Here is a 25,356-nt window from a genome sequence, read left to right as displayed (position 1 = left end):
AGGTAGTTTCTTTTTGAGGTGATAACTGTTCCAGAATTAGATAATGATGATGCCTGCACCAGTTTGTGAATATACTAAATGCCACTTAATTGTATACTTTATATTAGTGAATTGTATATATGTATTCTATCTTAATAAAATTAGTACTTAAAAAATATCAGCTAGTGGAAGGGAGGGAGGTTAGGGGGTGGAGGGGTTGAGCAAAAAAGAAAAAGGACTCTTGGACATGGACAACAGTGTGGGGAGAGAGGGGTATAAGGGGACTAAAAGGTAATGTAAAAAAATATAATAAAGATCAAATAATAAACTATAAATAAATTAATTAAATTAAAAATAAAGTAAAAAATAAACAAATGGATATTCCAGAAGTGAAAGGTAGAATCACCAAAATTAAAAAGAAAATCAATCAATGAGTTTCTAATATACTGGACACAGTTAAAAAGATGTTCAAACTAAAAAGTGGGTAACAGAAAATATGCAGACTAAAAAATAAAGAGCAAAAAGAAAATATTTGTAGCAGAGCATAAAGGATCTATAATACAAGGTGAGAACTTGTACAGTATGTGTAATTGAAATCTCAGAAAGAGAGAAGACAGAATGAGATAGAGGCAATATGTGACAAGGTAAAGATCAAAGATTTTTAAAAACTGATGAAAGACCACAACCTAAAGATTACTAAAGTTCAATGAACACCAAAATAGAATAATTACAAGGAAAATAATGCACATGCATATCATTCAAAAACATTAAAGATCAAACAAACATAAAGAGAAAATATTAAAAGCATCCAGAGGATAAATGTACACTTTCAAGGGATGACTATATGACTGACAACTGACCAATGGGAATGAGAGAAGCCTGAAGACAACTGAACAATATCTTTAAATGTCTGATTAAAAAAATTAATCATAAGAACAGACTGATAGTGTTCAGAGGGGAGAGGAGAGGGAATTTCAGGGGAATTTCAGGGGAAAGGGGGAAGGGTTTACAGAAACAAGTATAAAGGACACATGGATAAAAACTAGGGGCGGGTGGAAATGGGAGGGAGGAGGGGAAGGCTGGGTGGGTGGGTTGGGATGGGAGTAAAAGATAGAAAATTGTACTGCAACAACAATTAAAATAAAAAATTATAATGTTAAAAATTTTAAAAATTAATCATAAAATTAGAATTCTATTCTCAGCAAAAATACCTTCAAATCTGGAGGAAAAATAAAGATATTCTCGGACAAACAAAAACTGAGAGAATTCATCATTAGCAGATTTACACCAATAAAACAAAAATTAAATGCAGGAGAAAATACTTTTGGCAAAAGAAAATCATTTCCTACAAAAAACATTCAAGAGACAAACATGGAAATACAGAAAGGAATGAAGACTAATGTAATGGGGAAATATGTGAGTAAGTATAAAAGAAGACCAACCCAGTAATATCTTCTGGGGCTTAACATATGTAGAAATAAAACACAAGACAAATAGTACAGCAACCTTTAAAAGAATAAGACTAGTAAAATACTATCAGAATAATAAAGAAGTAAATGTAAGTCCAAATATACTAGTAATTACATAATATATTAATGATCCAAATAAGTCCAATGAAAAGACAAGATTGTGAGACTGGATAAAATAGGAAACTCAACTAATGCTAAATACAAGAGCCATATTATACGTAAAAAAAGTATATAGAAAGTTTGAAAGTTTAAGGATGGAGAAAGAAACATAAATACTAGTAACAAAGCTGGTGAAGCAATGGTAATATCAGGCAAAGTAGACTTAAAAATAAGTATTACTAGAGAGAAGGGGAGACTTCATAATAATAGAACAGCTTATTTACCACAGAGATATAATGATTATAAATTTGCATATGCCTAATAACATAGCTCCAAAATAGTATATATAAGCAAGAAATGATGGAACTACAATGAGAAACAAATGAATTCACAATCATAATGGGAAAGTAATATACCTCTCAACTGAATAGATTAAAAAATCAGTAAAAATATAGAAAATATGAACATGATTACGAGCTAAACAAGTACATAGACCACTACACACAACAACAAAATATACATTCCTTTCTGGTACATATAGAACATTTACTTAAATTGACTACATGTTGGATAATGAAGTATCTCAACTAATTGCAAAGGATTGAATTCACGAAGGGTATGAATGGATGAGCTTTCCATCTTTGTCCGGGCAGAGTCACACATGCATGCCCCCTCCATCTGCCCGTACCTTCTCTGTACTAGGCTTCAGTCCCTGCTCCAAGTTTACATCACCATTTTTCTTCTTTAAACTTTCACCACTCTCTCCTTTTTAACCTACTTCTAATTAAGTTAACTTCATGTGCATATCTTTGTAAGCCCATTTAACTCCTCTTTGCAGCAAGGTACATAAGCGACATAATAAATGGAAGGAACATGCAGATATTGAATTATTTAGCCCATGTGTGTAGAGTCACATTTGTAGTACATTCTAGTCACAAGACATAAATTTGCACATTTCAAAATTCAGTAACTACCCTTAACAGGCTATTTTAGGTTTCCTTAGGAAACGGCACCATGTGGCATAACTCACCTACCCCAGTAGTGTGATCTCCCTTTGGTCCTGTGTAGGAGGTGGGAGTTTCTCCCCTCCTCCTATGCCAGCTGCTCCGGTTTCTTCTCTCCTGAGTAAAGTCACATTCATCGTGTTCAAAAGTACATTCTCCAGGTGGAGGTGAAAGCTTCTCTGAAAGGAAACAGCCGGTGTTGCAATTAATGAGGCACTTTCAATGAACATGTGTTCCATGGCTCTCTGACAGCCCACTCTGCATGTATGAGTGTCATCGGATCATATGTCATGCAGATGTAGAGGGAGCACCCACCACCCAGCAGCTCTCCAGCTGTTGCCTCTAGCTAGAGTCTAGACTCTGCTGTGGGTCCTGCCAAAGGCAGAGAACAATCAGGAATCTAGACCAAAAAGTACTGGTTTACTTTGAGAAAGAAATGCTGTCTGACTTGTGAGTTTTTTTCATGGGAATGCATTTACAAACTCTATAAATTGGCAGTATGCTGTCCTTATGGAAATATGGAAAACAGTAAGATTCACAATACTAGATCTATCTTCAGAAATACAGAATGACTGAAGAGAGTTCTCAGAACAGCTCCACAGTTGCTCAGTTGCTCAGGAGGAGGGGAAGAATGAGAGAGAGAGCTCAATGTGCTTCTAGAGGCATAGCTTAGTTTGTGTGGAACAGATTCCTCAATTTTTCTGTGCATCCACATTCTTATCTGTGATGTAGGGATATTAATTACCCTACAGAGTGTGAGGATTAAATGAGATGATATATGTCAAGTGTTTAGAACATGGGGTTTTCAATAAATATTAGCTAAATTAATATTAAAATTTGGCGTTTTTCTACTTGAAATCTTATTTTTCATTTCTAAAAACAAAGTTGATGTCTTTGGCTGCTATCTTCAATAGCTTTAATAGTTATTAGCATTACAATGGGGCCACCTCCCGACTTACTTGGGACTTCTCCTTTGGCCAAACTTGGTTGTACCTTCTATATTTGATTCTTAGCAAATTTCTCTAATAAATAGGCTGTACTTCATATCTCTTGCATGGTAATTATTTTATTTCATTTTACTTTGCTTATTAGTACAAGCTAATGAAGCCTCGTTCCCTTTTCTACATCATGAGTGTAGGGATTTTTATCTTGCTCTTCCTTGTTTTGTCCTTGCAGTGCCGGCAAGTCAAGTGACTAAAAACAAATTGTCTTTTAATTATATAAACACAGAGATTATTCTCCAGAGCCAGATTGCTACCACCATTTGCCTGTTTGTTAAAGAAATGGATACCCGTGATTTAAGATGCATTGGTAATTAGCAGACACAGACCAATGATCTGGTTTGAGGTGTGCCTCTTTTCTCATTACACATAAGGCCCCGCACATGGCTACCACCTTTACTTTGTCACCATCATCAGTGCTGGGTCCATTGTTCTCTTGTCATTTCATTCACTTGGAACTCCTTTATTTTATTATTATTTTAAAATTATAGGGTGGAGCAAAAATAGGTTTACAGTTATGAGTATGAGAGAATTTATTATTATATTATTATTTATTAATTATTGTGTTATTTTTTGTATAAACAACTGTAAATCTACTTTTGCCCCACCCTGTATATGTTTAGCATACTATCTGTATAATAACAATTTATTCACTGTTGCTTCAAAATCTGCATTTTTATGTAAGACAATGACAATAAAAATATCAATAGTGATTATAATAGGAGGTGTTTGTTTTTAAAGCCCAGCTTGGTGCCAGGTCCTAGGCTAGAGAACTTCTGTGTATTATCACCAGTATTCAGGTAGGTATTACTTCTTCTCTTACAGATGAGGATACAAGGGTCAAGTCATGTGGACAAAGTCACACACTGCATTTGAATCTTCATTTTTAAATCCCACAGCTCTGTAGAAAGGCACTTCTGGCAAGAAAAGCCAGGGATAGACTAACTCAGACTGCATGTATGTTGTATGTTCTTAGAGAAACAGGCAATGTCTTGTGTAGGCCAGGAAGACAAGGAGAGCTGAGGTGATGGCTGTCTTACCTGGAGACCAGCAGCTTCCCAATTCTACTGTAATGTCATCCAGGGCTACAAGTCCACAGTCCCAGAAACTTTTGCAAAGGCTCATGAAAACCACCTGCAATTCAAAAAAAACAGAACTATGAATTCTGTTGACTAAAAATGGGAACTTCTTACAACCTGGGATTTACTTAGCACAACAGGTATAAATAAACAAATGGCAGACCCCTCTGCATTGTCCAACAACAGATCACACTGGCATGAGTCGTGGGGAACCATTACATATAACCCTGGAATTGCCTCTACTGATTTTTACAGCAGAGTCAACCTCATAATGATATGTTGTGTACATTAATGCTGAAGTGAGTTTGTGTTCTTTAAAGAATTGAGGGAAACAGGTTAACTGGGTGGCAAAGGAAAACCCATTAAGTTTTAAATATTTTCCCCAGATAATCTATAAAGTGCATGCAGAGTTGATGGTGTTCCAAGCCTTTTTACAAACACAGCACAAACACTATTGATTTTCTGAAATGACTTTGTGGCACTGTGCTTCATTCATATTGAGAATGAAGTCCCTGTGATTTGCCTTCTGGGGACTTAGATTCTATTCCCGCCCCACCCATCCAAATATCTATGCCCCTGGGATGGTATTGCTAATAAAAGCCTAAACGCAGTTATTTTATCAGACCAAACAGTTTTTACTGTTGTATATAAAGGAAAAACAAATCTATACCATAAATGATTAAAGTCATTATGCAAGAGAGAAAAAAAGTCTTGTATTTGTTTTCATTAGACCAATTTAAAGTCTACTTTTCATATGTAGGAGATATAGCACTTTTTGAAACATTTAGATTTCCACGGTACTTTGTGGTTTACAAAGCTGCTTGGAATGTACAACCTAATGTTTAATTAGGACAAGGTTATTCGATCCACATTCAGTTTCTCAAATCCAAGTCTTAACTCAAAGACGAAGGAAGATATAACAGAAGCTGAAACCAATATCATAAATAATGAGAACATCTGAATTTTTAGGTTATACTACCCAGTGGGTTATATCTTAAATTCATCCATGTTATCAGTAGGATCCCTCGATTCTTTGATGATGACAGCTGTCAGAATATAGAATTTCTTTAAAAAGAATTTTTAAAAAATCACATGACAGTTTACCAGTATGCAAAATATAAAATGTTTTAAGCCAAGATCTTCAGCATAATTACTAATTCTAAGATGTGTGAAACTTTACTTGGACTATGTTTATATTGTCGTAAATGATAAAAAGTATAGTTTGGAGATGTGACTATATAACTATACCAATTTAAGGGAAAATATTTAACCTTGTTAATTTTCTCATCTTTGGAGATTCTAGAGAGTCTGCAAGTTATCTGAACATGGAAAATATTTTACTTGCAGGAGTGATGCCTGGGAACTTATTTGCAAAGCAAAGGTCTGTGTCATCAACCCTGAATGCAATTATATTTTATTAGGAGTTTTTATTGTTATATGAGAAGGAATAGCAGTCTTTCTCATAATTTACTTAATTAATTATGCTGCAGAGAGAAAAAGTCTTGATTTCCTATCCTTTTGGAGGCTTTAAAGTCTATTTTTCACAAGAATAGTGAAAAGCACTTTTCCCAAATGAATCTATGGTAGTGAAATGATTCATCATTTACTTGAATAAGAGTCAACTATCTGGTGTGTAAATGCATTCTAAAAAGAAGAAATATTAACATGCTTTCATATGTTTACTACAGCTTTATTTTATAATGATCATAAAACCAAACAAATGAAACAATCCCAAGATTTCAAAAATAGAGAAAATAAACTGTGTTACCACAATCTAAGAAATAGGTAATCATTACCTCTGATAGCTTGTAAATATTATTTAATAATACAGAAATATATTCCTCTCATAATGTTAAGTGGAAAAAGCTGGTTATAAGAAATAAAACAAGGTAAAATACCTAATGCATCTAAAAATGTATGGAGAAAAACTTTGAAAATTGAGCAAATTTATAACAATTACATTAGGTTCATGAAATTTGAAGAAGTAAATAGAATATTCCCTTATTTTCTAAATAGTCTATAATTTTATTATATTTATAATTTAAACAACAGAAAAAGGAGTCAGGATATCCATAATTAAGATGTGGAATGAGAATGTGTTTCCTTGATTGGCACTGTTTCTTATGATAGTCACTAAGACATGTGGCTAATTTAACTTAAAATGAAATAAAATTAAAAATGCATTTCTTCAGTCACACTACCCACATGTCAAGTGCTCAAGAGCCACATGGTGCTAGTGGCCGACAAAACTGGAGACAGCAGATACACACTATCTCCTCATTGCAGAAAGTTCCACTGGATAGAACTTCCTGGCTCCTTCTGCGCATTCCAAACAATTTGTGACTTGCCACAGAGGGTTTGGTGAAATGCTAAAGATGTTCTAGACAACTGCAGGCCACTAGGTTGTGCTTATCTTAGAACTCTGCACACGTTGAGTACTAGCCATACCACAGGCTGTTTGTTCTGTCTGACGAAAGGTCCTCAGTCAGTCAGCTACGGGCTAGATTCAAACTATGGCTTCAAACCTCAGATCTGTCTGGCAGTTGTCTATCAGCATTCCAACACACAAAACAAACTCAAGAGCAGCTTGTTTGGGTAAACACGTTGGATTTTCCACCCTGCTATTAATAATGCCCACAATGTCAGCTCCTATTCTTATGCCACCATCTTACATTGTGAGGGCTACTTGAGGTGGAAAGGTTATTTTAGGGTAGTCTGTGACATAGGAAGCTGATGATGGGGCCTTGTTGACACAGGACAAAGGGAAGGCCTGACATCTTGGTCTGTTCTTATGAACTCTGTCCCTGGGTCCAGTTAAAATACCATATCATCTCACCTTTAACAGGAACCTAATCAACAAAGGAAAAAAGCAAGCAAAGTATAACCAGAGACATTGAAATTAAGAACAATCTGACAGTAACCAGAGGGGAGGGGGGAGGGGACAATTGGGAGGAAGGGTTTTCAGAAACAACTATAAGGGGCACATGGACAAAACCAAGCAGGGGTGGTGTGGGAGATGGAAGCAAGGGAGGGAGTTGGGTTTAGCTGGGGTGGGGAGGGGGAGTTTGGGGGGTAAATGCTGACAACTGTAATTGAATAACAATAAAATCATTAAAAAAAGAAAAGAAAAAAAAAGAATGTGACAAGAATGGAATTGGTCATAGTTGAGATTCTTGAGGAATAACCTCTTGTTTATTTATAGATCTTTTTAAAAAGACTGTTTATCTCATTTTAGGCAGTACTTCAAAGCAAGTGGAATATTTCTAAAGACTGGGGCAAAATTCCTAGGCAACTTGAGTCTATAATAGTATCTATTTGAGAGGGGAGAAAAGGAGGAATAAAGTAAAATGATATCCTGTAAACAGGTGTTTCTGATTTTATGCAAATCTCAATTTGTTTCAGTGTGCTAAACTTCCATTTTTTAGGTACTGGTGATATTTTAACATTTTTGTTTGACAGAGAATATTCACTGTTGAGAGATCGTACCTAGACTAAATTTGGAAACACAAATAGGCAATGAATGGAGAGCTATAGAATCATATTTGCAAATACTTTTAAATACAGTCATGTAAGAATCAACAATATTATTTATTTTTTATTATTCTAAAAATAGGCATTACACATGGTCATTTATCTACAGCACGGTGTTCCGATCTCAGCATTTTTGATATTTTGGTCCAGATCCTTTTTTGTTGCTGGGGATTCCCCTATGCATTGTAGAATGTAAAGCAGCAACCCTGGTCTCTGCCCATTAGATACCGATTACCACCCCCAAGTCCTAACAATCAAACACATCTCCCGACATTGCCAAATATCCCTTGTGGGGTGGGGGCAAGATCTCCTCTGGCTGAGAATCACTGGTCAAGGGTGGTAGAAAACCCCATTTACTAAATTCCTATTTGGTGTTCGCCCAGAGCTGGGCCCCTTTAGATCATTCTCACTGTCAGTTTCAACCTCCTTGTTCTCCCAGGTCAGAACGGGACAGCTGTCTGTTTTAAAAGCGGGCTGGACTGAGTTAGTTTTGTCTCCTGGACATCACTGGGTGGTGGTTCAAATAAAGAATGAAATACCCTCAAGCCCTGGAAACAAAAGTCAAAGAAAGAAGTGAAAAAGCAAGGGAGCCACACTAACCCTCCAACTGCATAATCACCCCTGAGATGACCTCGGCTTTGCTGCTCCGAGTCCCTGCTTCCAGAGCTGCACGCTGTCCAGGGGCAACAGCATCTCTGCTTTGTTTTCATCGTTCTCCCTTTTGGAAAAGAATTATCTACTGCTTCAAAACAACATAATCCTAAAAAGTAACTGAGCAAAGTTTCCTCAGCATATATAATTTTAACTCTTTTCTAAAGTTCTTTGGGGGTGCAGGGGAAGCAGTGGGGTGGAGAGAGGGTGTGTATAGAAACCCAACCACAAGATTGGTTAAGCAGAGGGGCTGGGCAGCCCCTAGGTTAGGGAAACTCCATAAAAGTTCCTGGTTAAAGCACCTAGAGGGGAACAAAAGTAGAGAAACAGGTATGTCGGAAACTTATTTTCCCAAACCAAGACAGATTAGATTTTTAAAAGAATTAGGGTTACTGATTTTAACTTTATGAAGCCTCATAATTTAAGGTAAGGATACCCAACACAATAAATAATTTTTTTTTCCTGAGGGAGGGAGGAAATAAAATTTTGCAGGGAGCTGTGAAATATATGAACACAAACCTCCAGTGCAGTTAGAAATCATCATCTGTATGAACTGGTTTTTCACTGTATTTTTTTTCCACTGTCTTTTAAAGTAGTTTCCATAGCTTGCTGGACAGACAGAGTTGGCCAGGTTGTTGGGTGAGTTAGTCTACCACCTACTCTACCAACTGAACAGCCCCAGTAAGGCCTATAATTAGCATATGAATGATAGTTTCCAGAAATGGCCTTCTGTCTTCACATAGGAACATTTTAATCCTATGCCAACAATACCATAAATTACCCATGTTCAAAAAATGAACCTAGTTAGGCCCTTATTACAAGTGGTGGACCTCAACAATCTACCAGAGGGTTGATTATTGAGGTTAAATTTAACTTTTCGTCTGATGAGGTTAAAAATCCTTGGAAATCACTTGCACAGATAAATTTGGATATGGCAACTACAGAGTAGGTGGAATAATTATTCACAAAATGACTATAATCTTGTTAGTGAAATTCCAGAGCTTTTCATAAAGTTGCTTCTGACACAATTGCAGGATATACTATGTGATGCAATTGTAGTCATTTAACTATTTGACAATAAGTTGTAACAGAATTTTAAAAACAGGAAAACACAAAGCAAAACAAAACAAAAATTCAAAAATTAAGACACTTGACTCAAGGGTCAAAATTTTCACAAATCCCTAAAGACAGGCTGAGTAGAGCTTTATCTAGAAAAATGAGTATGAGACGTCAGCACTTTGGGAAATAGTTGCTAAATTGTAACTACCTGCCTCCTGCAGATACTGTATTTAGACTTCAGAAGCCACAAAAGGCAGAATGACATGTGTTTTTAAATGTCTTTAGCTGACCAACGCTTTTTTCTTAAATGACCCATCTGTTTTGTTTTGTCTTTTCTTTTCTTTCACTATAAAGTCTCATCTGATTTAATTCAAATTTTGGCTTTGATGAGCAACAAAGATTGAGCAGCTTTTCACCTCTCCCAGCATAAATCTTTCTTCTTATAGGAACCTTCCATTCTGGGGCAGAGGACACGCTCTGGTAGACTTGCAGATATATAGCAAAGTTTTTCCATTGCTATTTTGCTGGTTAATATCCAGGTTAATATCAGGTTAATATCCAAATCTCTCCTTTCACTGATTTAAGAAATCTACATGGTTTTTAAAATCTTTTGGTCACTATGAAGGGAGGGAAGATTCCAGAACAGACATCAGAATCAGTCATTTTTTAGAATGAGGAATGAGGAAAAGGCCACTGTGATATAAACTCAAGGTCATACAATAGCCAGCTGCAGACCCAGGCATGAAACAGCATATTTCACTATACCAACATGCTCATTTCCCCTTCTGCTTCAGGTATTCTAAAATATGATTCTGAAAGGCTTGAAACTATCCAACTAATTGCAGTGAAGCAAACATGTCTGTGACCTACGTTTACAACCAGCTTCCTATCGTTATACCTTGTGTCTGTTTATACAGAAATTGGTTGCCTGGCACTAGATGGTGGCTGAATTTCAGGACTAGCGACGCTGAAACCTCGCCTCTCCATAGCAGGTGTTCCCTCCCCTCACTGACGTCCTTCACTCCCTTAGCTGACGACCTTACCTCCCGCTCCACACTGAAAATTTGGGTCCATAGGAGAGCATGCCCTCAAATCCCAGCATCCACACCTACAACCTTATCTACATTTGTACCCATTTTCACTTCCTTTCCTTTGTTTGGGGGAGCAAGGGCTGTCAGATTGCCAAATTCATGTTCTTCTCATTGTGAGACACAGATACCTGATCCCACACAATTGATATTGAGGATCCAAAAGGAAAATAAACATGAAAAGCCTCTGAAAAAAATGAACATGAGACAAAGGTAAGATAATATCATTTTTAGTGTTTTGGAGGCTATTTCCACACCCTAATGATGAGGACATTATTATATCTAATTATCTCAAAAACCTTTCATCATCATTGAAGGAAATTAGACATGATTGCCTTCCTGCCTTTTAATACTCTCCTCAGGAGGCAGGTGACCTTAAGCACAATGTTGGGTGGACATACGATGTGGTTTATCTCTGACCCACCACCCTTAGGGAAGGCCTCTGGCCAAATACTTTCCTGACTAATGTAATGTAATGTGATGTAATAACCAATTTAATTTTCAAGTCCAAGGGTAGACTTCATAATATAGAACTATTGTGCTGGCTCACTTGGATGGAGATATAAAAATGTCAGTACTTCCAGAAGACAGGCAGAGAGCCATCAATAAACAACACAAAAGGAAGATTCCAGGTCTTTTTCTTGACCCTCGAGAGCTCATCCCCACCCTGGATGAACTTCTCCAGGATCAGAAGATAGCATACAGTTTAAGCAGTGCCCTGCCAATAACCAGGCTTTGCTCCACTCATGTCTGAGACACACAGGGTTTTTGGTCATATTTTCAATGATTCCCAAGGCAAAGTCAGATCTCTGACTTGAAGAAGGTCTGTGGTTAAAGCTTACATCATACAAAAGCCTTATTAGCTATGCTACAACTTATTTAACCAACCCCTACTAATAGATAACTGGACAGTTTCCAATTTCTCAATATTGTAACTAGTGCTGAGATGAATTTTGGTAGCTAAATCTTTGTGCATAACCACTGTTATTTCCTTATGATAAACACCATAGAAGTACAATTGTTATAGCAAAAGGTATGTATGTTAGGGGGCTTTCTTTCTGATGCATGTAACTGAATTGTCCTACAGAAATATTATATCAATTTAGCCTTACACTGGAGATTATGAGGGTACTTATTTCCTTGCATCCTCACCTCTCCAGGGTAATATATATGTGTGTATATACACACACACATGATATATTTAAATATTCATATATATATAACTCATATGTGTATGAGTTTTCTTCCCCAGGTGAAAGGAGAGAGTCTTTATTAATGTGTGATTCATCAATTTTCTAGTTAGTGCTTTGAGCTTATAGTTGCCTGGTCTATGAGCTCAGAAAACTAGAAGATCTCTAGAGAATCTCAGTGTGAATATCAAAAACATTGCCTCATCCAAAACACTTGGGAAAAGAATCCCTAGAAATGCAACCATTTTAAGGCTGTGAAATATAGGATTAGAAGTTTAGAAGTGTGATGAAAGGTAGTGCTTTTGGATTTTAAACAACTCTTGGCATAAGTGTTTGACTTAATTCAGCTTATTAATAAAAATGTGGAGAAAGAATGTCTATTCTGTCTTTTCAGATATCTCCGTGGTACCAGGAAGGCAAATGTGGCAATCAGCAATATTTCGTGAAATTAATTCCCTGGGAAGCCATGAAAGAATATGTCAACATAAGCACCACACCCATTGAGGCTGTGTTAACAACCACCAGTTGTGCTAATCGGTTTTTCCAGTCACTTCCCCAGAAGCTGGCATGAAATGCAGAAATCCTCAACAAATACCCAAAGGAAAATAAACAAACAAACAAACCACAACCCAGAGTATCTCAATCCTGCCTTTTTCATCTTTAAAGTAGAATTCCTGGACTGACAACATAAATATAGTTTGAAAAACTCAAGAGTAGTCCCCTTTTCCAAACTTAGCCTCTCCATTCATTTCTTATTCCACTTAACAGTATAATATTCTGTGCTCTGTGCATGGAACCACTTTATTCTGTTCCATATATGCTGGTTATCTTGTCAGCAATGGATGGTCTTGCTATTTTCACTTTGTACTCAGCTGCCCGGCTTTCGTTATGCTGGGGAAACTCCTACCCAGTATTCCCAGACATCATGAAATGTGACACGATTATCTCCCTTATGTATCTTGTCTACCCACTGGTTTTCTGGTTCCTTAATCCCTTTATAGCCAGTATCTTGTTATTAAATAGCCACCTATTTTTAGGTCTCTCCAGACACTTACTAGACCTGCACTTCTATTTGATGAACTTCCAAGTATTACCTTTAAAAATATCAGAGCACTTGATATTTTGCATCTAGTCACATTTCACTATTAAAGGGCAAAGTTAAAAGGAAGATTTTAGAAGCAGAAATCCAAATCAAACATTTAAATTTTATTGATTTTTTTTTGCTAAAAGGAAATTATTTTAAGAAGAAATAAAGAAATAGAGACAGCTCTCCACAAGGACTGTGCTCCACAACATTAAAAGGCAGTTCCTGTTGTTAAGGTGCCTAAAAATAAAACAGGAGGTGGAGGAGACTGATCAGTTCTCCTAAAACAGGTCCTTGCTTCATAGAGAGGTGACTTGACATTCTGATCTACACAGTTAATGCCAGAGTCAAGACTTAGGTCAAGTCTTCCTGCACCAGACACAGGATCCTTTGTTATACAAATCTCATCCTCACAAGTAAGATATACATTAATGACTGTATAGATTCAAAAAGAAAGGGGCACTTGAGATGCACTTTGAGAGAAGGATGGGATTGTCTCAGGCATGATGATTTCTGCAGCAAGATCAATGGGATAAACCCTTTGAGAGAGAGCACTGGGGGAGGAAGGCAGAGGTGGGAGGCAAGGATTTGGGGAATTAGAAACTGCACAGGAGCATAGACAGTAATTGAGGATGCATTTTTCAAGAACTTTGAGAACTACAGGAATGGAGTAGGGTAGCAGCTTAACTGGGTATGAAAGTGAAAGGAAGGTTTATTGTTCATCTTTGTGACCAACATATGTTGGCAGTGTACAAAGGACTAATGGTGATCAAGGATTTACAGGAGAGGGAATAATTTATGAAATAAGGTCCCAGAGGGGGGAGGAGGTGAGATTAAATGTATAGATGGGTCGGTTTGTAGTGTCAGATTCATCAGGCAGCAAAGACAGGCAGGTGAGGATTCAGTGAGGAACAGAATAGAAGAGGCTGTGCTGAATGCCTTCATCCTTTGGGAGATGAACCCAGGAGGTCACATCCTAAAAATGAGGCAGGGAGAACAAGCTGGAAACTTGTGAATGAAAGTGGATCTCAACATCTGTGTGGGGAATGAGAGGGGAAGTCAACCAGAGATGAGATGTATAAAAAGGCTTTCCCAGCAGCATGAAGGGGACAGAAGAGATTCATCGGTCTCATTTTTGCCAGCTGTGCTGAGAGTGAGGCAGTGGTTAGCATTAGGGTTTGGGTTGGGGAGGGGTGGGGGGTAATGAAAGGAGCTGCCAGGATTCCCAGGGTTAAGAGGACCAAGGTGGGAGAAGCCGGAAGGATCTGGGGTGGGGAGAGTGCCACGTGGAAGTGAGCACATCACTGACCACGGGCATAGAATGGAGACTGGAAAAGCTGTGTTGGGGGGACAGGGGATCAGGAAAATTAAGAGGGATGACAAGATCTCCCATCAGTGTTCAGGTACAGGAAAGTGGTACAAGGTAAGAAATGCTTGGTTTTTCCAGAGGGAAAAGTCACAGTTTTGGTTTTAATGACTGTAATCATAAAAAGGCCCACATCAAACATGGCACATACATGTCTGTGTGTGTCTTTGTATCCATGCCAGCGGGGTATTCTTGCTTTTAAGTGTTCACATGGAAATTTCTCACAGAAAACATTGCTCAGATATTGGGCTATAAGTGATTATGGTTTAAATGACCCAAAGGCAGAAATGTTTAATTTCCCTTCTTCCTTTGATGGATTTATGTTATTCTTCCTTGCCATGGCCATCGACACATTGTTTTTGACAGTTCAGTTCTCCTTCTTATTTCCTGAGTGCCCATTTTTCTCCATAAATTATGTTTGCATGAGAAATAAAAAAATTAATATGACATGGACATTTGCTCTCCACAAGCTTACAGGCATCTGATTAATGTAAACAGGCAGGTAAAAAGACAACTTCAATATAATGCATTAAATGCTACGACAGTAGAAGAATGCTAAAAGGGGCTACATAAGACAAGGGTTCCGTGGGAAGTACTTAGAGGGAACTGCCACCTTAAACAGAATTCTTTCATTTAGCACTTACCAGTGTTTCTCATAGGTTACTCTGCATTGTGAATCTTCTTACGTGTATGCGGAAGAATAGAGATCTAGTACGCAAGATTTCCCCAAGTCCTTTGACTACAGAACACTTTTTCAATGGAACAGCTCAAGAAATTTGTACCCCATGGGGCATACCCTGAGAAGGGCTGACATAAGGATGTCGTCTGGTGAAAAAATGTATTTAAATTTTTCAGATTGGCCAAATGGGGGTTTTCTCTAAATGACTTTTGAAGTTTATATGTCTTTTAATTTTAATTTTATATTTATTTATTTTTCGAGAGGGGAAGGAAGGAGAAGGAGAGGGAAGAGAAACATCAGTGTGTGGTTGTCTTTCCAGTGCTCCTTCCTAAGAACCTAGCCCACAACCCAGGCATGTGCCCTGACTGGGAACAGAACCAGCGACCTTTTGATTCACAGGCTGGCACTCATTTCACTGAACCACACCAGCCAGGGCTGAAGTTTATATGTTTTTTAAATCCTACAATAAAGATGTAGAATTAGAAGAGTTTACCATGAAGATTTTAATGATTGCTGAGCTGATCATTAAGTCAGACCCGGATGAAACAGAATGGTCATTCTCTCATTTATAGACCACTTAACATTTTTTTCCAAACGAAATATTTAATGAACAGAATATTGGGTTCCTCTCAATGCTTCTAATTAACAGACCACTTAAAGATCTTTGTTGAAGGGAAAACCAACTTCAAACCAGGAGATATTACAGGACCTAATATATGTTATGGTATCCAAGCATAATGTCAAACTAAGGATTTAAATGCACAAGGCTAATGTTTGCGCACTATCATTATGGAATTTCTGACAACAGCTCTATAGTCTTGCTGACATCTGGCTTTTACGGAAAAGCATTCTGGAGAGAACTGTTGCCTCTCATTACCCTCTCTGGTGTACTCATGTCTCAAGGTAACTCAATTAGCTGCTCTCTATTTAATAGTAACGTGCTGGGGAAAAACAGGTCAGGAAAACCATTTTATGACTCCTGCCCTTTCAAAATGTTTCTAAAACATTAAAAAGTTATTTTGGGCTTTCCATGATTGTGTAAAAGCAACCATTTCATGAAGAAAGTCTAGTGCTATTAAAATAAAGATTTTATTTTAAATCTTTATAAAGATTCAACTCTGACTTGATTTGCAGCTTATAGAATACTTTGCAACAAAAAATCAAGGTGCAGAAATAGCCATGGACTAAAGAGATGTTGCCTGTGAAACCTTATGAGGATGAGGACCTAGAAAAAATTATTTCGTCTCTGTTGTTCATTTTTCTCTCTCTCTTTCCAGCTACATTTAATAAATGCTAACTATGGTGCCAGGTACATGTTAAGGGCTTTATCTGATGCATCTCATTTGATCTTCATCGTAAGCCTGTGAGGTAGGTACTACTAGCTACCCATTTTACATATGAAGACAAACAGGGCTCAGGAAGGTTACATAACTAGCCCAAAGCACCAGGCATTGGTGGCACTGAACCCATAGCCCAGCCCCTTATGCATGATGCTCTATTTCCCTCCAGCCCACAGCGCTCCCTTGTCTGTATTGAACCACTGGACTTTTGACCCCTCCTAGGAGCCAAAGTTATTTCCATAATAGAATAACTCATCATTAGTAATAAAGTCCTAGAAATTCTCAGGAATCTTGAGATAGGGCTGAGCTCCCATTCTCACCTGATCCTACACTTTCCATGTTAGTCAGGAGCAGTTTGGGAAGCTTAAAGGCATATAGTATAAAAAGCATGGGTAAAAAAGGTGAAGTGATTAAGAAGTACAGTGCAGTCACGGGGATGTAAAGTACAGCACAGGGAATATAGTCGATAATATTGAAATAACTATGTACAGTGTCAGGTGGGTACTAGACTTATCAGGGGGACCATATCTTGTAGGTTATATAAATATCTAACCAGGAAGCTGTATACCTGAAACTAATATTGAATGTCAACTGTAATTTTTAGTCTGGAGTCCAAACGGCCTGGATTTACCTCTCAGTTTTGCCACTTAATAGCTGTGTGCTGTTAAACAATGCCTTTAAATTTCTGCCCAAATTTTCCTCATCTTTTAAATGGGGCTGCAACACTTTCCTTCCTAGGGTGCGATAGCATCAAATGAATGCTCAGCATGTTGCCTAGTGCAGAGAAAGTGTTCAGTAGAAGTTCCTGTTGGTGTGACAACATCACATAGAGTCCATTGCCCAGCTATTCTGCTAGAAAGGTCTCAGGGAAATTCTTAACATTGCTATCATTCCTTAAATAGAGCTGTATATTATAGTTTCCATCAAACAGTAGACATGCCAGTGGAGATAGCTAGGGAATTTTAAATTGAATCAGCCCACTGCACTCCAAACAGGCTGGGCAAGAACTAATAGGGGAAAGAAAGGTCAAAGAAACATCCAGAGTGAACACATCTGGGAAGGCACAGATAAGGCAGCATGTGGGTATTAGGAGTCAGGAGGGAGAAACAAGGGGGAGGGAAGCTGAAAGGTTTGACTTCTTTCCAGTTCTGTCCAGGCTGCCCCTCACTCGGTTCAGCTCCCATTTCACATTACAGCTCAATGAAAGGTGAAAATAATGTTCACAAAAGCAGGTTTAGTAAAAATGCAATGCAAATGTAAGGGGTTGTTGTTATTACTTTGTGTAAGTAGCATGCTCAAACATATCTACCAAACATTTCCACTAGTGAAAATTAGCATCATGATTAGGCTAGGTGCAGTCAAAATTCAAATACGTGGCTTCTGAGCTATGGAATGGGAGTGAAATGCAGCCATTTGTTCTCTTTGAGTTGGGCCCTGACTAACCACACCTAACTGCTTCAGGACTGGGGTGGTGAGGACATAAAACAGAGGCAAGAAAGGTTCTTTCCCACAACAGTGCAGCTTTAAGCTCTGAGCTTAGACATCCATTTCTAGTAGAACATGACCTTGGGTTAGTCTTACTCTGCATTCTAGGATGCCAAGGGCATTAAAGGAGATCTATTCTTTTCCTTACAGGAATGTTGTAAGAATTACGTAAAATAGGAGATGTCTAAGCCCCAAGGATAAAACTTTGAGTATCCAAAGAAAAACTCCAAAGGGAAAGCTTCAGAGTTGGATAGACCATGGTTCAAATCCCAGCTTTGCCACTTACCAGGCATAGGAAGTAAACTCACTTGCTATTTTATTTTTTTATTGATTTCCATTATTCTTCTATTTATTCATTGACCACATAAGTACAGGACCAAATTTATTGATCAACATGTTATTGATGGTCTACTTTGCACCAGGCACAGTGCTATAGATACAGAGATGAACAAGCCTGACGGAGTTCTGTCCTTAGGAAAGTTGTATTTTTATGGGAGAAGAGAAATGGACAGTGAGCATCTTGAGCATCAACATTGTAAAGGCCTCCCAGATGATTCTAATCAGGGTCAATACCTGCTGCTCAAAGTCAGAACCCAACAGCCATCCCACAGATGATTACTGAGCATCAGCTGTATGCCAAGTGCCCTCTAGGTTTTGGGTTCTAACCAGGAAAGTAGGAAAGAAAGAGATTAAAAAAAACTGACTAAGAGAATATTATGCAGTCATAAAAAAGAGAGGGAAATCTTGCCATTGATAACGACTGTGCTAAGGGCATTATGCTAAGTGAAAAATGTCAGACAGAGAAAAATGAACACTGTAGGGTCTCATTTACATGGAATCTAATGCAGCAAAACAAAACAAAATGGAACAAAACCCCAAGAGAACAGACTGGCGGTCACCAGAGGCAGGTGTGTAGGGGGTGGGGGAAATGGGGGAAGAGGATAAAAAGGTACAAACTTCCAATTATAAAATAAATGTCATGGGGATGTTATGTACAGCATAGCAACTATAATAACACTGTGTTGCATATTTGAAAGTTGCTCAGAAAGTAGATCTTAAAAGTTCTTATCATAAGAAAAAAATTTCTGTTACTGTGTAAGGTGACAGATGTTAACTGGACTTATTGTGCTGATCATTTTGCAATATGTACAAATATTGAATCATTATATTACATACCTGAAATGAATAAAATGTTAGTTATATACATTACTGTATGATATTGTAATTGTATACTATATATTTAAAACTATTATTTTAATTCCTTTATTATATTAATATTACCTTATATATGATGAATATATCGATATTCTATTGTTATGTTACTATATTAAGGTCAGTTACACTTTAATTTTTTAAAAAAACTAAGATTGCAAAACCAGTAAATGGTGGAATGAGGATTTGAAACTAGAGGCTCCTGTGTCTATGCTCCTAATTGCTGTGTTGTAGTGTCTCATAGAGGATACATGGGAGGCCTGGGATGCCCAGGGAACCCTAATCTATCTCAGGGGCCAGAAAAGGATACTCTGGGGGAGTGAGGTTTTAGCTGTGATCAAATTAAGAGGAGTCGAGGCAGAGGAAACAGTGTGCAATGACCCAGGGCAGGAGAGTGCAGAGTGCATTCCAGGGACGACCTGTGCAGTGCAATTTCAATGGAGAGAGCAAGAGATGAGCTGAAAAGGGAACTCATGTCTGAGCCCTTTCCCTAAGAGCCATAGGAAGCCTTGGCTCTTTATAAATATATATATAAAGAAGCCTTCTACAGGGGAAGGCTTCCTCAGGAGAACTTTGCTACCTGGGGAACCCAGCTCAGAGCAGGGCAAGAGTGGATTGCAGGAGGGAAGGGCTTTTTTATTTTAACTTTCAGAATCAACTTATAGACAATGGTTCTCTTCCAAGGATGGTATAGCACCTCTGGGCCACCTGGAAATGTGTGGAAATAATTTGGGTTGCTGCAGTAACTGCAGATGTTAAAAACCCAGTAATGTGAGGAATGCCCCCCAAAGGCCATCTCCCAAATGCCAAGGGGGCCACACTAGGAAATCCAGCCATTGGTACAGCCAGAGGTTTCACTGTAGGAACATAAATGTTGTAAGTCGTGATACTGCAAAAGCAATGGTATAGCTGAGAGACTTTGAGAAGTGGAGGGGGCCAAAGAGGTGAAGGGAAATGTAGGGGTGAAAGTTTATTTATGTTCCATAGTGGGTGTTAAGAGACAGTATCTAAAGTTAATGGGTCCAAAAATAGATGGTTAAGTGAATTAAAGTTATAAAGGGAATTGAGAGAAAAGTAAAAAATAAAAATATAACTGAATCGTGAGGAGAAAGAAAAGAAGAAATGGTACTGTATAAATAAGCTAAATGCCTTATTTTTTCACAGCAGGAAGTTGGCAAATACTATTAAGGTTAATGAATCAAGAAATGAAGGTGGAAATACAAAATATTTAAAATTATAGAGGAAACCATCATGAAGAAAAGTGGAATCAAAGTTTGAGTTCAAGGATAAGGAGTGGTAAGGGAAAATGTGACTTTTCATTTCATCCCTTTTCTAAAATACTGTATGCATGCTATTTCCATCTGTTTATGTTAACATCAGTGAAGTTTCCTTTCCTACTGTACTTAATGCATGCCTCTATGGTGGATGTCAAAAGGTCTCTCGTTCTCTGAGGAGCTGGCTGTCTTTAGCAGGGACCTGTGGAAACTACAGGCCACCTTCAGACATGTGTGCAGAGCTTTGTCGTGTCTCATCTCCTCATAGGCACTAGGGAGTTCCTTCTGAGGCTATGAGAAGGAACTTCCCTGCCCCCCTGGGTCTCCACCCACTTTTCCTTCAGTGATTGGGGAGGGAGGGTGCAGTTGCAGGGAGGGATGGAAAGAAGAAAAGAAAAAATTCTCGGAGGCACCCTTATTTGCTGGACAGCTTGCTTCCATTCCATGCAAGTAGGGGAAGAGCAGGGACTCACTCTAAAGAAACAGGCAGGTTCCTAAACAGCCCATGTGTTTGTGAGTAGAGGATGTGGGGGAAAGGATGGAGTGGGGAGGGTGGGGGCCGGAGGTGGAATCCAGCAGGGTCTGAACATCAGCCCTCCAATGTTCACTCTGCAGCGGGGCCTCTATTTGTCACCGTTTTTATGCGCCCAGTTGGCAGAACCCCTCCTTTACTTTTCTCTACTGCTTTTCTGTGAGATAGTGAGATCATGTGTTGTTAGTTGCTTATGTACCTGCATCTGAATTTTCTGTCATCTGTGATCTCCTTAAGGGTGAATCTCAGTCTCATTCATCTTCATATCTCCTGCACTGAGCATATGCCTAATAAATGCTGGTTGAATAAAGGAATAAATAAATGGATGGATGAATGAATAAATAAATGAAAGCCAAGTGAATGAATTAAATGGTTATTATAACCCTTTTTTAAAACATTAGCAAATAGAGTATAGAGTACAACCAAAAATTTCATTAATTTCTGGTGTGTCCCCAATTGTGTCAGTCTGGAGCAAGTCTGCTTGTGTGTGTGTGTGTGTGTGTGTGTGTGTGCATGAGCTGTGGCTTCAAACTAAAGTTTAGCTGTTAAACTTGGACTGTTAACATATTTCCCATTTTTCAACTACCCTCAGGGAAGCTAAGAAACAAACAACAAGCAAACTCCCCAGGTGGTCATGATTCTGAGACACAGAAAACTGGAAAGAACTGAAGGATAAAATTGTGCATGGCTAGGGACAGCATGTGGGTGTAGGGCTGTCAGCTTGAAAAGAAGAAAAATAACTCATCACCAGTTGAAAATAATTAAACAGAAATTCATTAATCCAGCCCAGCAACTGCAAATGAATAAAGGACTGTGCTGGTTCCACGGTACCTTGGTAGGCATGGGCTTCTTAAAGGATATTTCCGCTTGCATCCAAATGCCCCTTGGGGATTCCATAACGGACCAGATCTTCTCTTGAACCACGTGGTTCTCTTCAAAGATATAAACGGCCAGGGTGTCACTCATTTTAAAAAACCCATAGATGGAGTAATGAAAACGCAGGCAATACTGCAAGTTTCCCGGCAAGGTGGGACCATAGAGCCTTCCAATGTAGCCAGGCTGAGATGTGAACTTTGTGTTGGCCAGCAAGTAATACCCTGTCAACAGGAAGAGGCAGTCAGTGTATGAGCAATGAAGCTTAAATAACCTAACCCAGACCATCAAGTGGAAAAGTTTGCTTCAGGTAATAGAATTTGTCGAAAGACTATTCCATCGGCTTTAAATGATAAAGCATTTCTAATATTTGTTGGTTTAATGATAGAATATACTTATACTATATTGACAATAAACCTCTAATTCTAAGTAAGCTTCATGAACAAATATAGATTTCCAACTGCATATGCCCAGATTCTGATCATTAATCAGAATTTATAATTTGCATGATCATGGGCCAACCAGCTACTGAGTCACAGTGAACATAAAGCCCAGAGCAGATTTTTCCTTCTCTCTGCAGGGACCAGTGGAGGTGGGAGACTACAGGCTGGTCTGAAGGTCCTGGTCATACATTAAACCTGCCCCTGAAGAGCAAGTTTGTAATCAGAAGTCCTGTGTTCTTCCCTTATTCCTTTTAAATAACACAAAGGAAAATACCATCAATAATCTCCCTCCCACCCACTCTACCACTCCCACAGTAAACTTAAAACAGGTCTATGCATATTAGAAAGCTTGGGCAAAAGAAAAAAAAAACAGGAACCCCTCACTTAAAGTCGTCAGTAGGTTCTGTGACTTAAGTGAAAAGACATAAAAAGAAACCAGTTTTACCGTATGCTAACTGATGTAAACAAGAGTTAAGTTCCCACAGCATCTCATCAGCATTATAGCAAAATGAAGTAGAATGAAATGGCGTTATTTCAGGACCTGCTGTACTGTACATTTTTTCTTTTCCTTTTCTGCTCCTCCCTCTTTAAAATTTTTTGGGTGCCTCAGTCTTTGGTATGGAGATAAGTTTTACCCAGTTATTAAACTCATTTGGCAAAAAGTTCTGTGGTTATTTACAGGAGTAGTATTATGAACTGAATTGCATATGAGTATGGTGAAGCCCTAACCCCCAACGTGACTGCATCTGGAGAGAGGATCTTTAAGAAGGTAATTAAGTTTGAGTGAGGTTATAAGTGTGGAGTTTTAATCCTACAGGACTGATGTCGTTAGAAAAGGAAGAGACACCTGAGATCTCTCTCCACGTGTACACACACAGGAAAGGCCATGTGAGGACACGCTGAGAAGATGCAATCTACAAGCCAGGAAGAGAGGTCTCGCAAGAAACCAACCCTGACAGCATCTTGATCTTGGACTTCCAGCCTCCAGACCTGTGAGAAAATAAATTTCTGTTGTTTAAGCCATCCAGTCTGTGATATTTTGTTACGGCTGCCCAAGCAAACAGGTAGCAATCTCTTTGAAACCCAAATTTAATCACTATCTTCTCTACTTAACACCTTTCAGTGGCTTGCCATTCCCTTTGTGATAAAATCCCAAATGTTTACTCTAGCCTGCTACACCCAGGATCCATCTCCCTCTGTAACTTCACGCTAACCTTCCCTCTCCTGGGAGCGTCCAGCTCTTTCCAAACTCGAGGTCTCGACAGGTGCCATTCCCTCTGCCTGGATGGCCCCCACTCTGCTGGCTGATATCCACTTCGCTCAGAAGTGGATTCCCTGGATCCCCAACTGATATTATGTTCTTTCCTCAATTCTCTCTCAGAGCTCACTCTTCATCATTTCTTGTATTGCATTTAACACAGGTTGTAATTATGAGTTATTTTGTGTATATATTTGTCTAATTTTTCTCCTCTCCACTGAAATGACTGCCAGCCAGAGAGAGGACAAGCTTCATACCTGACTTGTTCACTACTGTGCCCCCAGGAGTTAGTCTGGCCAAGGTCAGAATAGGTTTTTGTAGAGCCTATTTTTTGACAAATTAAGCAATCTCTGAAAAAATAATGCACAACTCCAAGTACAATATTGCAAAGGACCCTTGCAAGGTTTTTCCTCCGGCCCATGTAAGGGAGGGATTCTGAAACCGAAGCTTCATCAGCATTCTGGAAAATTCACTCTGGTGTCCAGTGTATATGTAATTGTTGAATGAATGAGACACTAAACCCTCGAGAACCAACCGGTTTCTACTGGAGTAAGCTCCAAGAGGGAGGCCATTCAGCGATATGCAATCCTTTTACAGGATGCTCAAACTGGTATCTAGGAGTTCCTTGTGGATATACCCATCATGTGCCCACCCAACATCTTCAATAGCTTTAATTCTTCCATAATATATTTTTTTATTGTAGTAAAATACCCATAACATAACATTGACCATTTCAATAATTTTCAAGTATATAATTCATTGGCATCTAGTACCTTCGTTATGCTGTACAACCACCACTGCTATGTAGTTCCAGACCATGTTCATCACCCCAAAAGGAAATTCTGTACCCCTTAAACAGTAACTCCCCATTTTCCTTTCCTGGTCTGTGGCAACTCCCAATCTTTTTGTCTATAAATTGCCTATTCTGAATATTTCATATAATTGGACTCCTATAGCTTTGAAAAGGTACTTCTCCATTTAAAGTAAAGGCCAAGATAATTTCCAAAAGTTTAACTATTATTTAATTGGCAAATACTTCTGCTAGCCCAGCAACTTGAACTCCAGTTTTAAAAAATGGTCAAATATGATTTGTCTTTACTTCTTTACAGCTGCCTTTTCCAAAGTTGTTGCCTTGGAATAAGAATGGCAACAGCAAAGTGTGGAATAAGAATGGAGAATGGAGCATGAACACTACCCCTCCTTCCTCGCCTCCACCATCTCCCCCACCACTGCCAAAGTCCCCACACGGATAGATTTCTGGTTTACCTAAGCCAGAAGTGTGGTCACCAGGCCGATACATGTTTGGCTTTACTTTTACTCGGGTCCAGCCTGGACCTTCTTTATCTTGGTAAAAGTTGCAGAGATCTTCTTCAAAATTGCAGCTGGCTTCTGAGGCACTGAAAGGAAGCTCTGCACAAAGGAGAACCAAAGTGAAAGCGAGCTCAGACCAAGGCTCTCAAAGGACTACCTCAACTGATTGACAAATAGGTACACATTTGTGCCAGGGGAGACCGGTGAGGTAAAACACAACAAAATATTTTTACCCTAATGGCAAGGTGACAGGTTAGCATCAAACCAACATATCAGCATGACAGGGAAATTGTTCTTTTCTTCCCTAAAAGGATGGCAGGAAGGAGTTATTTTTATATTCTATACAAAA

The 25,356-nt window shown here is 38.5% G+C and overlaps 1 protein-coding gene across 1 annotated transcript in view; it reads right to left on the bottom strand.

Annotated features, from left to right (window-relative positions):
• Positions 1 to 25,356, bottom strand: part of MAMDC2 (MAM domain containing 2) — a 125,806-nt gene that overhangs the window by 19,490 nt on the left and 80,960 nt on the right. Inside the window, exons 8-11 of the mRNA XM_045840178.1 lie at positions 24,963 to 25,106; positions 21,954 to 22,219; positions 4,593 to 4,686; positions 2,578 to 2,730 (exon numbers count right to left, since the gene is read on the bottom strand). Coding sequence (XP_045696134.1) covers positions 2,578 to 2,730; positions 4,593 to 4,686; positions 21,954 to 22,219; positions 24,963 to 25,106 — 657 coding nt within the window. The remainder of the gene's footprint in view (positions 1 to 2,577; positions 2,731 to 4,592; positions 4,687 to 21,953; positions 22,220 to 24,962; positions 25,107 to 25,356) is intronic.

This window comes from Phyllostomus hastatus, unplaced genomic scaffold (assembly GCF_019186645.2).
Source record: "Phyllostomus hastatus isolate PE091 unplaced genomic scaffold, TTU_PhHast_1.1 phas_contig_34, whole genome shotgun sequence".
Classification (NCBI taxonomy): Eukaryota; Metazoa; Chordata; class Mammalia; order Chiroptera; family Phyllostomidae; genus Phyllostomus; species Phyllostomus hastatus.
This window is presented reverse-complemented; position numbering and strand designations above follow the sequence as displayed.